Source organism: Crocodylus porosus, unplaced genomic scaffold (assembly GCF_001723895.1).
Source record: "Crocodylus porosus isolate Cpor-Errol unplaced genomic scaffold, CroPor_comp1, whole genome shotgun sequence".
In the NCBI taxonomy this organism is placed as follows: Eukaryota; Metazoa; Chordata; order Crocodylia; family Crocodylidae; genus Crocodylus; species Crocodylus porosus.
The window spans coordinates 79,611,628-79,626,469 of NW_017728947.1; the positions used below are offsets into that span (position 1 = coordinate 79,611,628).

General features: G+C 39.8%; 1 protein-coding gene across 2 annotated transcripts; it reads right to left on the reverse strand.

Annotated features, from left to right (window-relative positions):
* Nucleotides 1–461: 461 nt before the first annotated feature.
* DIO2 (iodothyronine deiodinase 2) lies at nucleotides 462–13,472 on the reverse strand. 2 transcript variants are annotated; one of them, XM_019552198.1, is made up of 2 exons: nucleotides 12,578–13,471; nucleotides 462–1,629 (listed from the first exon to the last, which is right to left on the reverse strand). In XM_019552198.1, exons 1-2 carry the CDS (start codon nucleotides 12,797–12,799, stop codon nucleotides 1,009–1,011), a joined length of 843 nt encoding a protein of 280 aa, XP_019407743.1. In that variant the 5' UTR covers nucleotides 12,800–13,471; the 3' UTR covers nucleotides 462–1,008. The 2 variants fall into 2 exon arrangements, with proteins under 2 accessions (XP_019407743.1, XP_019407744.1); XM_019552199.1 differs by having other exon boundaries at nucleotides 1,057–1,629; nucleotides 12,578–13,472.
* Between the last annotated feature and the right edge of the window lie 1,370 nt (nucleotides 13,473–14,842).

Below are 14,842 nucleotides of genomic sequence, written 5' to 3' on the forward strand. Positions count from 1 at the left end.
AAAAGAAAAGACACCGATAAATACATATTTTTAGTTCTATAAAGAGAAGGTTGGCATCAGCTGAGCTCTTCTCTCTTGCCATTGGCATGATCCGTGTATATACATCAGAGGGTGCTGGTGACTAATGGTCCCACTTTTAACAGTTCCAAAGTGGAACATTGTAGATTTCTCTTTCAATCTTTGTCTTTTCCTGCCTCATTTTTCGTATATATATTTTCCCTTCACATCACCTGCTTCTCCCCACAGTACTTCCTCTCTAATACAGGGATACCAAAGTAGTACTCATTAAGCTAAGGCCTAAATGTAGGACTCTATATATAGTGTGTCTGTGCATGCATACATGAACATGCATATATATATGCATATATATATATAAAATTAATGTAAATATGAATGTGTGTGTTCATGTATGCATGCATGTATGTTATATATATAGATAGATAGATATAGATATATCTGTCTATCTAGATAGCTAGATAGACATAGATATATATATTGCACACACAGAGCAAGTTTGCACTGCATTATATTGTGTGTGCTGTACTCTTTGGAGGGTCATGCTTCTGTATCAGAAGAGGAGAGTAGCTATAATCTATTCCATTTTATGCAAATTAATGGCAAGACTCTGGCTCCTTGCAATGGCTAACATGGCCATCAGTGAAACAAAGAGATGTCCATGTTCAAATTCATTACATTGCCTCTCTATACAAGAGTCTTCCAAACAGAAATGTTTCTGGCTCATTCTAACACCAACACTTCAATATATGCATAGGTTCCTCCTCAGAGAAATATCTTATCTCACCATCTTCCCTGCTCAGCACTGGCACTTTTTTCACAGTTGCCATTTCTGTCCCATTGGGAAGGCAGGAGTGGGGTTGTTTCACACAACTATCATTTTTGTGTTATTTTTCTTTTCTGGTATGCATTCATTTGATCTTGTTATTTCTTGGAATAGGCCAAAAAAGGACCTTTCGAAACAGTATGTGTTTTTTTCCCTTTTATATCACATTAAAGGGACACTACTTTTGAAACATTTTCCTCAGCGTATGCTGGATTTCATCTCTTGCTGCAGTTTTGTTCTAGCCAAAGCTGAACTTCCTGGAGGTTGTAGAAAAAGGGGCCCTTGCCCCCCAGGTAAGCAATTTTCTGTCGCTGCACGATACACACGCGCTCAAAGGAGACCCCATAGGCTACATTGGCATTATTATCCATGCAGTCAGCCACTACTTGGCACTGGGGGGGCAAGGAAAACCTCTGCAGGAGCTGGTGAGCAGCTGCACATCGGTCTTCCTGGTTCTTGTGCTTCTTCACCTCAAATGAAGAGGGCGAGATTCCAGGAGCAGCCCAACCATCCGATGGGTGAGCCTCGTCAATGTAGACCAACAGGAAGTCGGCCACACCTGAAAACTCCTCCACCAGCTTGCTGAAGGCTGACAGCTGGCTTGTGAATGGAGGTCAGGTAGCTGAACCAAAGTTGACCACCAGGGGGCGCTCAGAGTTGGCAAAATCCAAGAGATGGCACTTGCTCCCCAATTTTCCACCAACATTCTTGCATCTGGTACTGCCGCCACTGACGCCATTGGTTATGTGAATCACTCTGGAGTTTGGGGCTTCTCCACCCAATTTCACCTGATGGCAAAACAAACGAAGACAATAAAGTTACTGTGACTCCCTGCCACAGTGTCCTGTGTATTCACTCTCACAAAGCAAACACAATCAGCTATTCAAATAAAGCACCATGTTCTCTACATGGAAAATTCAGCATGATCCTAGTTTTAGGAAACGAGCTATCCAAGGCAAGTGTCATCTTCAACTGCTATAAGACAATCAAGGGAAAGCAGCAGCAGAAGAGTTTATTTAGTGACTGAATGTTAGGCATCTTCAGCTTTACTCCGGGAACTGCCTAAGACTCAATGCACAATTGTGGAAAAGTCACCTGCCAGTCCCTCAGTTTTGCCAGCCATATGATAGAGAGAAAACCTGCAGAACTCACAGAGGTGATGTCAGGATTAAGCTGAAATCTACACAATGCTCTGAGATACCCCAGTTTATTGATGTTATAGAATCAAAAAGTATTACAAATTGTTTTTAATGAGTCCTGTCACACCAATTCCTATGTATCTTCCCTTAGCATCAAACTATATTTCAACAGTGTAATTTACTTCTGTGCTTCTCCATTTCTCTTCTTATCTCCTAGTTCATGGCATTCAGAAATAAATGCTGTTTTGAATGAATTCACATGAGGCCAAACACTGAAGTCCTTATCCAGATTTTATTCATCCCTTACTGAGGCTGCACTCTTACTGAAATCAACAGGAATTTAAATTGAGTCAGAAGCCAGTAAAAACTGAGTAAAGTTTAAAACTGAGTTTGGGCACAGAGCTCATCCCAGATTACATTACCAAGCATTGTCTCCAGACAACCCCAATACAATAAGTAAGACTGGGAACTGGATGTTCAGCGAGTGGAAAATAAATCACTTCCACTACTGCTGAGATCCAGAAGTAAATGTTGTAGATAGAAGGACTTTCATCGCTACACCTGACACTTGATGGTCCCTGATGAGCATATGCATGATCATTCATGGTTCAATCCCACTCCTTCAAAAGAGGGACCCATACTGAATCTGATCTTCTTCTCTCCCATGACTCTCTTATAGCCAGTAGAAATTTCATAGGAAAATGTGCTGGTTTATTTAAGGCTTCAGGAATGTATACTTCCATAAAGAAGCCTCATGACATATTTGTAAAACAGCAAGCAACCCTTGTATCTATTTAATATGGGATAAATGAGGCTCAAACATCCCAAAGTTCATAAGGAAAGAATAGAATCCTAAAGGCCTGGACTCACAAAGTTCTTTGATCTGAGCACTAGGTAACTATGCCTGCCTGTTGTTAGCGCTTTAAAGACAACCAATCAAAGCCCGAATCACTGTTTTGTTGCCTTTGAAATAAGTGATGTTTTGCAATGAACTTGCATCTGTTGGGTGGATGATTACAGCTTCTGGTCTAGTCCTTGGATCCAAAAATCTTAAGGTGAATCTATACCATTTTTCAAGAGGAAAGAAAATCCCAATGGAAATTAAGGAATGATGACAGGACCCAGCTCATTTTGGTATCTGCCAATGTGATGCTGGCTTTATAATATGAATTCAATGACTAAATAAGACTAATAAACAAAGCTGCTCCAAAGACTGTAAACAGATTTTGCCTATTTTTTCTCGTTTTACTTTGAAAAAAAATTATGAATGAAAGTTTTCTGGCCAACTGCATAATCACTAATAAATCTGAGGAAACCACAAGCTGTTTATGGAGTTCATACTGGCAGAAAGAGAAGCTAACCTCGTCATATAGACTTTTCACGACCAACTGATCTTTCATCTCTCCCAAATGCTACTTGCACTAAGAAGGTCTGTAAATCTTGGATGGGAAAAAAAGCCCAAAGTGTTTCCATTGGACATGAGTATAGTAGTGCTCTTCAAGTCACACTGGTGGCAAGGGCATTGGCATGCATGATTGTGCTCCAACAGTGTCAGTATGCTCTGTCCCTCCTATAAGCAGAACTTTCCTGCAAACCAATGAGTTTTAGAAACAAAATACAAACCAGTTCCTGGCTCCATGTCATCTAGTAAATCAGAAATCCATGAAGATAAGCCATGATACAGCTAAGCTCATTTAATTTCTCAGTCACAAAGAAAGTCTTATGGCCGCAGGTTACCTATCATATTACTTTCTGCTTCTAGGAGTACTTTTGTTTGGTTGGGGGGAGTGGGATTGTTGTTGTTGTTGTTCTTGCTGCTGCTGGGTGGGGTTTTTTTTTTTTTGTCCTTAATGAGACAGGCTTGCCAAGCAAGCATTCACAAGGCATTTTCTGCTCTTGCAGAAGAGTAATTAGGTTGGTGCCTTGTTCTATGCCAGCATTAGCCACTCCAAAAAACCAACCCTGCCTGGTCATTGGCGCTTATACACAAGCCACAGCATCTCCACTAATTGGTCCTGATGAACTTCTGATGTTCCCAAAGAGGTTCTTTATTTCATGCAGCTCAGGAATGGGATTGACATAGAACAATATCATCATTTCTGATCAACTGCATTGTGGGACTTTTCTGTTTCCTTTGTTGTTATTATTTATTAGTGAAAGAAAAAAAAGAGTCACTCTTGAAAAAAAAAATGGACATAATGAAAATGCCAAGCAAAAAATGTATTCAGCCAACCCTCTTTTGAAATCATAGACAAAAGCAGGAGAAAAATATGTTCTGAGAAAGAAACCAGCAGAATTTCTCTCACACGCAATAACTAGCTCCAGGATTTCTATAATCACGTACTCACATCAAAGCTGGCTTTATGGGTCCCCAGCTGAGATGGAAATCAGGAAGGGCCCTATATCCCCTTCTGATTAAAGAGGGAAAGCCAAATTAAGAATGAAACATAATCCCTGCCTCACTATCAGTACAAGCAGAAGGATCTCCCTCCCTCCAAAGCATTTTGTATGAGGAGAGCCAATCTTGCAGTCATTTAATTGCCCTTATACTGGGCATTTCCTTCTGGAGTTCTCTGAAAAGGGGAGAAAGGCTAGTGCTGCTTTAGCACATAGATGACAAAATGAAGAGGTAGCTTGTGTATGTTCATGGGACAAGGGGAACAGAGTGGAATAGAAAGACCTATTCATAAATTACAAGTTAGAAATGGAACATACTACTTTGTCACGCATTTTCAACACCCCCATGGACAAAATGTCATTTTATCATTTACATTTTTTTTTTTAATTTGCTTTCCATTGGGTTTAGCATAACTCTGTTGGGATCCTTGGCATGCAAACATTTCTTTCAAGCCTTACATCAGGGATTTTCACTCTTCAGCAGGCTCATCAGGCTGTGTTGGCTCCCTGAAGAAACTAGGCATTGCCAGAAAATTAACAAACAATATTAGCTGTTCAAATACGGACACACTGTACTAAGGCCTGGAATCCAGATCTTGCTCATACATGGAACACTTTGAGCTCTTAACCCCTATCCAATCCGTCTCTTTCATGCCTTCTCATTTACCAGCATCTCATCCAATTCCTAATCATGCATTTTATCCATACTATTGCAGAGCCCTTGATCTTTATTTATTTAAAGGTGTTTGAGGCTGAGGGAGGAAAGGGGAGAAGATTTACCAGAAATTAACCTAGACAAACATAAATGGTCAAATCCTTCTCTTCTTACTTACAGCCAAAAACTGCCTGGCCCGTTCATGAGGATGCACCTCGCTGGGAAGGCATAAGGAGATTTTGCTTCCCATACCTACTCTGCCCATAGGAAGACCAGGCAGAGTGTCAGCACCTGGAGTTACCATGTTTCAAAGACAGACAGGGTGAGCCAAAAGGAGGCAGGGCACAGAGTGTAGCAGCCCGGTAAGTGAAATGTAGCTCTGAACCAACCCTTGTGGACAACACCTACAAGATTAGATTGAGGCATTTATTATTTATTAATTACTATTATCTAGATTAAAGGATATTTGAGGAATAGTTCCCATTAATTTATTTGAAATGTTATTTTGAATCTTTGCTGTCCATTTAATTCCTTTTCATCATACTTAGGAAGGTCATTGGAGATGGTGATCTGTTGGGAGCCAGGCCTGTGCACAGGAGGATATCAAGATAAAGTCAGTAACTAACTTCCTGTGGGGTCATGGCTGAAGAAAGTCTTCAGAAGGCAGATGGAGACAGAAGGCAGGAGAAAAGGAGCACAGACTTACACATTAGTTCATGAGGATTTATTTTTTTTTCACATAAAGGCCAAAATTGAGAAATTGTGTAAAGATGACTTGGAAGGTATAGGTTTGCATTTGTAAGTTAAGAGAACAGGATTTGACCCCATGTACAATAACCATAAATATCCCTATCCTTTCTCTGTCTTGTATATTTAGAGTGTACATTCTTTGGGGTCATCTTCTTTGTAACAGTGCCTAGTATAACAGATCCCTGATCTGGCCTGGTCCCTAGACACTACAAGCATGATTACTATTAATAACGATCACTAAGTTTTACTATGTTATTTTTTTCCTTCCTTAAAGCTTCCTTGGTACTTTTGCTGTTTACAGTTAGTTTCACTTCCTGGTTTCCAGACACAATTTAACTTCCCAACACTACGAGGGAAAGTTTCAATTATATTTCTTTATTTTTTTTAAAACTGCTTTCATGATTGGTGCAGTCAGGGATCATAGTAGAAATTATAACTTTTATTAAACCAACAAGATTTTTGCAAAAAAAAAAAAATCTTTAATTGCAAGCTTTGGGGCACAAACACCCTTCATCAGGCATTGGAAAAAAGATTGTAAAAAAGTCTTCCTGGGTAGAAATGGAAGTTCATATTTCATAGGATTTCACAGAAGTCAAAAGATGGAATACTCACTCCTCTGGGAAGACAGTTTTTTTGTATTTTTTTCATGATTTTTCATGATTTCTTGAATTAACTATTGTTTGTATTTGTAAATTTAAGTGAAAACAATTTTGCTGATGGTCCCTTTTGTAAAATCAACATTATTAATATAGGTTTGGGAGACATATTTCTTTTTATTAAACATCATGCAATGCCAACACTTTGGACTTGCAACTATTTAATAATTCCTTTTTACCAGAAAACTTACTTCATAAGATCCCCTTATTGCTCTGCAGTACAAAGAAAGAGACATGTTCTTACCCTCTAGATCAAAATAAACAACAGTGATAAGTGCATAAGGGTTTAGTCTAAGAGGGCTTTGCTCCAATATCTAAACAGCCTCCCAAAAATACCATAGTCAAGCACGGGTGTGCTGAAGAACAGGAAAGGTCCAGTTGCTCCTTATGTCATACATGTAAATATTACCTCTCTCAGGTAGTCAGGACTCGCAATGCCATTCCAGCACTGTTCTGAGTGCTGGTGTCTTCAGATATGAGTGCACCCATTACATAGGGAGAGGTAGCTTACTGTTGGAGGGAAGAGGTATAACAAGCAGTTTTTGTACCCTGGCCAGTTGTGGTGGCCAAGCCGGCAGTGGTGATACCTGCCAATTTCATGCCCCCTTCTTAAGTGGATGCCCAGGCTTGGTGCCTTGCATGTCCAACCCTAATTATGCTATTGCTTGAGGGTATGCCAGGCAAGCTAATTGCACCTCCCCTCCAGCTCTCAGATATTTGGCATTTATAGGATCATTTTTTTTGCCTCCAATAAATCTAGCAGTGTGCCCATGCCCTAAAGTTTTAATCTGGTTCTGTACTCTGTGCGTCATTCTGCTTTTGATTCAACCCCTTTTAGAGACAGGAAAGGGCTGTACATATAAATGCACAACTCCATAACCACTCATCTACTGACCCGTTCATCTATTAGGATATATGTGCATATGGGATTTATATATAAGTACATAAGAAGTGCCTACCATACTGGGTCAGACCAATAGTTTTATCCAGTATCCTGTCTCCAACAGTGGCAGGACTGAATGCTTTAGAGAGAGAGCACTGAACCAAATAGCTCTAGAGTGATCTATCTTCTATTCATTACCTCACTTGTCTCCACCATTATTAGTTTAGAGATGCCAGAGGGAACACTTTCTGTTCAACAGCTATTAAAGATCCAATTTTTAAATAGCATTGGTTGAGATTTTTCCCTCCTTCAGGACTTTCAAGAACTGGATTCATCATAGTCCTAGTGTACATGATCTTAGAGGTAAAGAGAGTCAGAAAATAGTTCCAGTAATGTTCTCTACTCTGTCCATAACAAATTTTCTGCAGTTTTGGAAGAAATGTGGCATATAGAAAGTGCATGATGAGGTGGTGTGATGTCATTGCTTTGTTTTTCACATGGATGACATATAAATCAATGAGAACCATTTTAATATCCCTAAAACACACATTGTTGGGGGGGGGGGTTGCTTTGTGTTTGCGTGTGCCCAGGTGCACCTAGACAAGTAAATATATACGTTTTCTTAGTAGTCAATGCATTCCCCATTTCTGGGGCTGATCATAGCATCCAGCAATTCTACAGAACTGCTTACAGCAGGAAAAAAAAAGTGTCCAAATAACAAGAAAGCACCTTCCCTTACATTTTCTCTGATAAAGAATTGTTCTGCTTTGTCCGCTAGCCCTGTTAACTCCCCATTATGATAATCAACTTGGTTTTAAGGAACATTGGTCTGTGACACAGCACACGTTTTCTTCCTGTGTTCTAGAAATTTTAAAGAAAAACCATGCCAAACAGCATCAACACGGAATCTGGCAGATGTTGAAATCAGAAATCAGAGTTCCGGACACAGGAAGAAATACATTAATCATGGATAAATTTTACGTAGGGAAAAATAAACAAACATGAGAGAATTACTCAGCCATTCCTATTCTGAGGGGTGGAAAATATCTTATATAAGTAGTTCCAGTGAAAGAAAATATTGTATATTTGTTAAACAAACAATTCAAATTACGCATTATTTGCCCACTGGGGATGTTAAAGTCTTTAATTGTTAATACTAGGTCCTGCCTACATGGGAATGTTTTAACTAAAGGTTTGCATCAAATTTCTGCAGCAATTTGCAATAATAATTTATAACAACAAGGCAACAATGGAAAAACAAGTTCAAGTTTGGGTATGATGGACAAAAATGGGTTTCCAATGGGAGAAACTGACTGAAATAGCTACTGTGGAAAAAATCCTGCAATAGCTATTCTGTAACATCTTTCTTTCCTTGTAAATGCTTTATTATATCACAATGATTCCAGAACCTGGTGTCTACACAAGTTCCTGAACAGCAGCTATTCCAGTCAATTATCCTGTGTAGACAACACCTACATAAAGATCTCAAAGGCAATTTCTTGGCTGGGAAAGAAAATGCTGCATAATAGAAAGCCCCTCTACATATGCAGGTAAAGGTACAATGGGATCTAAATGTGTGATTCACACAATTGTGCCTCCTGCCATGCCACATGTTCATATCAGGAGGTATGATTGTGGGATCATGCATTAGTTTCCATTCATTGCACCTTATTTCCCACACAGGTAGAACCCAATCCTGGGCTGCTCCCAATACCAGCAAAAAAACAAGCTCCCATGCCTAGGAACCCCCTCCATAGAGGGGCTCCTAGCCACAGAGGCACCCCGTGCATCCCCAGGACTGGGAGATCCCAGCTGCCATGATCCCTCAGCCTTAAGGGTGATGAAACCCCCAGCACTGGGAGATCATGGCTGCTATGACCAACTAGCCTCAGGGGGGGGTTGTGGTCAGCCAGAATGCCATAACCCTGGGGCACCCCAACTGCTGGAATCCAGCTATACATTTTCAAGGTCTAACTTTATAGCTGGCGGGAGCTTTTTATGGTATGGCTACTTTGCACATGTAGCTGGCCTCAAGGTAATTGTACAATTAACTAGTTCAATGCGCAAAATCTGTAACATGTAGAGGGGGCCAAATACAGCACTGGGTAATGGTTCAGAAGATAGAGGATCTGTTCCTCTGCAAGCTTACTGGTGACACTGAGCAGGTCACTTCACTTCTGCATGCCTCAGTTTCCCCAGGTATTCAGTGGAGCTTATGCTTACCTCTTAGATAAAGTGTTTACAAATGCACTGAAGAGTGCAGCAGCAATGTAATAGTTATTATATACTAATATGATTATTATTACTAAATATCATCACAGTGGATAAGAGTAGGAGTTCCTGTTCTATGCCCAGCAGTTCTGCTAACTTGCTCCCTCTTGCTTTAGGCCAGTTTAACTATCTGTATCTCAATGTTTCTGTCTCAGTCATGAGAATTGTATCACGTATGCATGTCACATGGGTGCTGTGAGGCTTTGGGAATATCTGTAAAATATTCTGAGAACCTCACTTGATCTTCATTGTACAACTGTAAAATATTATTAATGGTCAATAAGGTCCCGATTCAGAGAAGTACTGAAGCATGCCATGATGTCTTTAAGATCCTTTGACATCAACGGAAGTAGGGCACCTGCTTTACTAAAAAGGCTGGACTTTATTACATATGTAAATGCTTTGTTAATGCCAGGCTTTAAAGGGGAAAACTAAGGGACAAAGTATAATAATGGTTAAATAACTTGCATGTTTACAGAAATGCTAATGCAACCAATTTGTTATTCAGTTCTAATGCCTGTAGACTCCAACTCACTTGACCTACTGAGTTCGGTTGGGAATACAACAATTAAAAGGTCCTGACACACAAAGTCCCACTCCAGACTTGGGAAAACCTACCTTGGGGAAAAAGAGACTGTGCAGAACAGCCTTTCAGTTCATGAATTTTACTGTTTTGCCTGGTTTGTTCATATTTAGGGCACAGAACAAGTTTGTTCTTCTTTGAACCCTGTGAGAACAAAGTGGCTTCCTGTTTACAGTTTTTGTCTGTACAGAAACAGCAAAAGACTCTCAAGGATTCAGATGCAATCAACTATTTCTCAATGTATTTTATGCCCTCAACTGTTTGGCTCCCGTACTCATCTTTGTTTGTCTACAATACTCAGACTTCACCAATGGTCTTCTGACCCAATCCAAAGCGCTTTGATGATGTCTTTGATTGTTGTGGCTGCTGAATCAGGAACTTTTAAAGTCAATATAGCTTTCCACTAAGAATCACTGCTGTGAATTTATACCCCTTTTGAGACCTGGGAGGAAATACTGCTGTCATTACAGTTAGTCTGAATTTTGCCATTGACTTCAACAGGGCCAGGATTTCATTCTAGGACCCTTCATAGCCTGGCGGTTAAAAAGTGACCTGATTCTATGTTGTTTAAATGTAAATGAATTTTTTATTATGTTCCAAGACCTTAGCTGAAGATTAGCATTTTATTGTTAATACCAAACATAATGCCAAGCTCCCCACTCCTTTAGGTGTTACTCATACCATCAATGAAAGTTTGGGAAATGCAAATCACAAATGCAGGACTTGGCAGGTCCATAAAGGAGCAAGTAATTTTACACCTAATGCTACACCTTTATTTTAAAGTGCTTTATATGTCACTTAAAAGTCTATGTTACTAACTACAGAGATTATGTAGCTTCCATTAAAAAAAGGGTTTTTGGAGGTTTTGAACTTCCAGCCTTCTCTGTAGGTGGGGGCAATGTTCAGAGCTCAAGCCTAACAGATGGGAACTCGTAAGTACTACTCACAGCTCTGCTACTGCCTTCTTTGACGAGTCATGTTAGCCTTGCTGCCTCACTTTCCCCATCTGTAAAATGGGAACAGTAATATTTACCCGTTTACTTCACAAAGGCATTGAGAAGTTCATTGAATTAAGGTCCATGAATTGATGTGATGATGAAAGTATTATAGAAGTAGTAAGTTTTATTTTTTGACTTGATAAGGTTTGCCTTTTTGTCTGATTTGTACAGTGGTGGGTTAGGATCTGGCATAGCTAGGATAATTTGTATTTGCAATATATAGCGAAAATCATGTATACATGCTTAGGAATTCAAGATAACAATTAATCAATAAGCAAACACCACTGCCTACAGTTCCCAACAGCTCTGGTTGAGAATAAATACTTAATGTTATTCTGCAGGTAGACACAGTACAGCTTTCCATTGGATAATGACTGCATCACAGGTTAATTATCCCATATGTCCTAACTCCATTGGCTGAGTGACTTTTAGCTGAATGTGCTCTAAGAAGACAATATGCTCTAACTTAACACTGGTTGGTAAATTATTCACGTCTGGGTTTCAGTCCCAGCTCTGGTACTTACCTGCTGGGTGGCCAATGACAAGACACTTCCTTGCTTTGTCCCTCAGTTTCCAAATCTATAACATGGGATACAACTGCATGCAGGGGTGTAACACAGACTTACTCGTCAATCTCGGTATAGAATTTTGAAATTAAAAAAACAAAGCCTGTGCAGTAAAAATCCCATTAGTATTGATAACTTAGTTCACCAGGAAGCTGCTCCTCAGAGGGTCAAGTTCATTTTTAAGCTCTACCAGATCACATTTTCGTAAGAGAAAAAGATTGTTCCTGTTTTAAGCCCTCTCACACTGTCATATAACCTCCTTTCCCAAGATAAAAGTTAAGAAATAAGTGGAATATTAATATGTGTTATTTATATATGTTATAACACACACACACACACACACACACACAAGTTTATTTTTATCCTTTATTATAATAGACATTCAGAGTGTTCCCAGATTTCTATTTCAAGACTCCATTTTTGCAAAACATTTAAAGAAAATGCATGGATCTTTACTGGTTAAAAATTGACAAAGGTACTATTGAATTAAACTCTTTTCACCCACAAATCTCACAGCATGTTATAAATGCAAATGTCACTATCATCATAGGGCATCTGGGGAAACTGAGGCAGGGGCAGTTAAATAGCATGACCAAGACTGCACAGAGAGTCACTGGCAGAGGAGAGAGTAGAACCCAGGCCCTTGAAACTCATTTGCCAAACCCTGTCCACTGGATTACTACTGATTTTGACTTCCACTAATGCCCGTCAAACAGTGAGCACTAGTATGCACAACCCTCCCCTCTCCCCCGGACAACAAGAACTTTCCTTACACCTGTACCCCTGAACAGAGTAAACACTCACTCTTGTTCTTTTAAACCCAGTCTCATTCACCCACCTGTTTGTAAGCATCTAGGAGGAAGCTATTCCAGACGCAACGCAGCCCCTCTGAGGTCAGCATCCTTCGCCACTCACCACGCGCAGACTTAGACCGACTCAGAAACAGCACCATGTGCTTCAGGAGGATCACAGAATCATAGAGTGCAAGGAAGAGGCAATTGGAGAAAAAAACCGGCAAGATCTGAAGCGTGATCAGCAAATCCACGCTTAACAGACCCATCTTCCCTGCTGCTGCTCTTCAACAGGCTGCCTTCAGCTCCCTTTTTCCCCCTGTACCCTCATTGAAAAAAAACTAAACTAAAATACATTTTTAAAAAGCTCCCCAGCCTCTCTGTGTCTTTCTTTAAAGTCAGTAGAGATGGTTAAATAGAATCTGTCTGGTCAAAACCCATAACTCTGCAGGAAATTCATTCAACTCTAAGTTGCTCTTTATTTTTCAGAGGCTAAGATGTTAAAAAAAAAGTTCCCTTTTCCAGTAGCCCTTAAGACTACATTAAAGCGGGAGGCAGCTGTGCTTCCAGTACCCTGCAGTTACAAAATTTAAGCAGAGATTGTTAACTTTGCCCTACTATCCCATTGTCTCTCAGCTATTTAAGCATGAAGCAGAACTCTCATTTCTGTTTCACCAGTGCTACCAGGTGCAACAAGACTTTTTTTTTTACGTCTCTGTATACAAACTTTCTTTTCCTCTCTCGCTTGCTCCTTCCTCCCTCCTCTCTCTCTCCCTCTCTCTTGCTATCTGTCTGTGGTGCAAAGTGCTTTCCCTCTAGAGTCCTAGCTTGCTTCCCTGTAGCCTTTTATACATTCCCTGGCTAATTGCTGCAATAGAGAAATGAAACCCTAATCTTAGTAAAGATCTTGACGTCAATGTAAAAGAGGGCTTTACTTTGGCCAGGACTGCAGTGAATAGAAAAGTGAAATTCTCAAAACTTTTTTTTTTTTTTTTAAGAGAAGAGAAAAAAAGAGAGAGAGAGAGAGGGAGGGAGGGAGGCTGGAACTTTGCTTTGTTGTTGAAAAGGAAAAAAAATCAGTGTACTTCTGAGTGCTGTTAAGTGCTTTCAAACTTTGGAAAATGTATTTTTGTATGACGTGGAAGGTAACACAGCAACATAGGCATCTGCTATTTTTTTCTCCTGAGGCTTTTTATTTTCTTTGCCCTTTTGTCTTTTCCAAGAAGGTGTGTGAGTTGATGCATCCCAAGAAAGAGTATATTTCTGTATGTTTCCCTCCCACTCTCATCAAGTACAATGTTCCTGGTGTTTTAAATATCTTTTGTTGTCTTGTTGGTATTTAAGGAAACATAAGTAAACACCCAGGACTGACTTCATCTACTGATGTGTAAGAGGAAAAAAGGGAAAAGATTTTGAATGAGTTTTGTTAAGCTGAAGCGCCTCACTTTTAAAAAGGGCCAAATTTCCCATTGGCGTAAATCAGTATAACTCCATTGGCTTCAGTGTCCAATTATAATGGTATGTATTTAAAACAGCTAAGGATATGATCAATTTTGAGTAATTTACTTTGGGCTCAAAAAATTCGAGGAAGGAAAAAGGGAAATCAGTTTCCTTTGGAAAATCAGTCTGATGAAAACATTGTGTTCACTTGCACTGCTAATTTTGTTTTCAATATTTTTTTTGACTATTTACCCCTGTCCAGAATTTGGTATTCTTATCTTTGCACTTGTGCAGCAGATACATTTGTGCTGTTTGCAACAGGGTTCTAACCTCCCAAGGAAAATACTGTCATCATTTCAATTAACAACTTGATCTTTTTAATTTTTGAGATAATTTCTCTATCTAGGTGTTCTCATAAGCCTCCGCACTACATAGGGACATGAACAAACAAGAACATTACAGCATTGGAAAACAAGGTGAGGACTTACCACAAAGCAGCTGATGCACTGTTCTTTCCATATGCCCACCTTTACCCTTTGACTTGTGGATGCTAAGCGGAGGTAACTTAGCCCTCAATGAGACAGGGCCAAGGTGTCATGTGTCATGGTTTAGCTTTTGTATAGTACAGGGTAAGAGTGGGCACCTGCACAGTTACCACAGAACAGCCGGCATGTAGTAAGCCCCCTGTCCCTTTTAACTCCCCTCACTTTGCTTGTTTGTACATATCTAAAGTTTAGCTCCCAGAGATGTCATATAAATAGCTGGCTTTCCTATTTAACCAGTGATTGGACACATTGACTGTGGCCCTGCAAACTTTCCTTACATCATCTTACTAATATGTCTCAATCCTACTCAGCATGGATCATCAATAG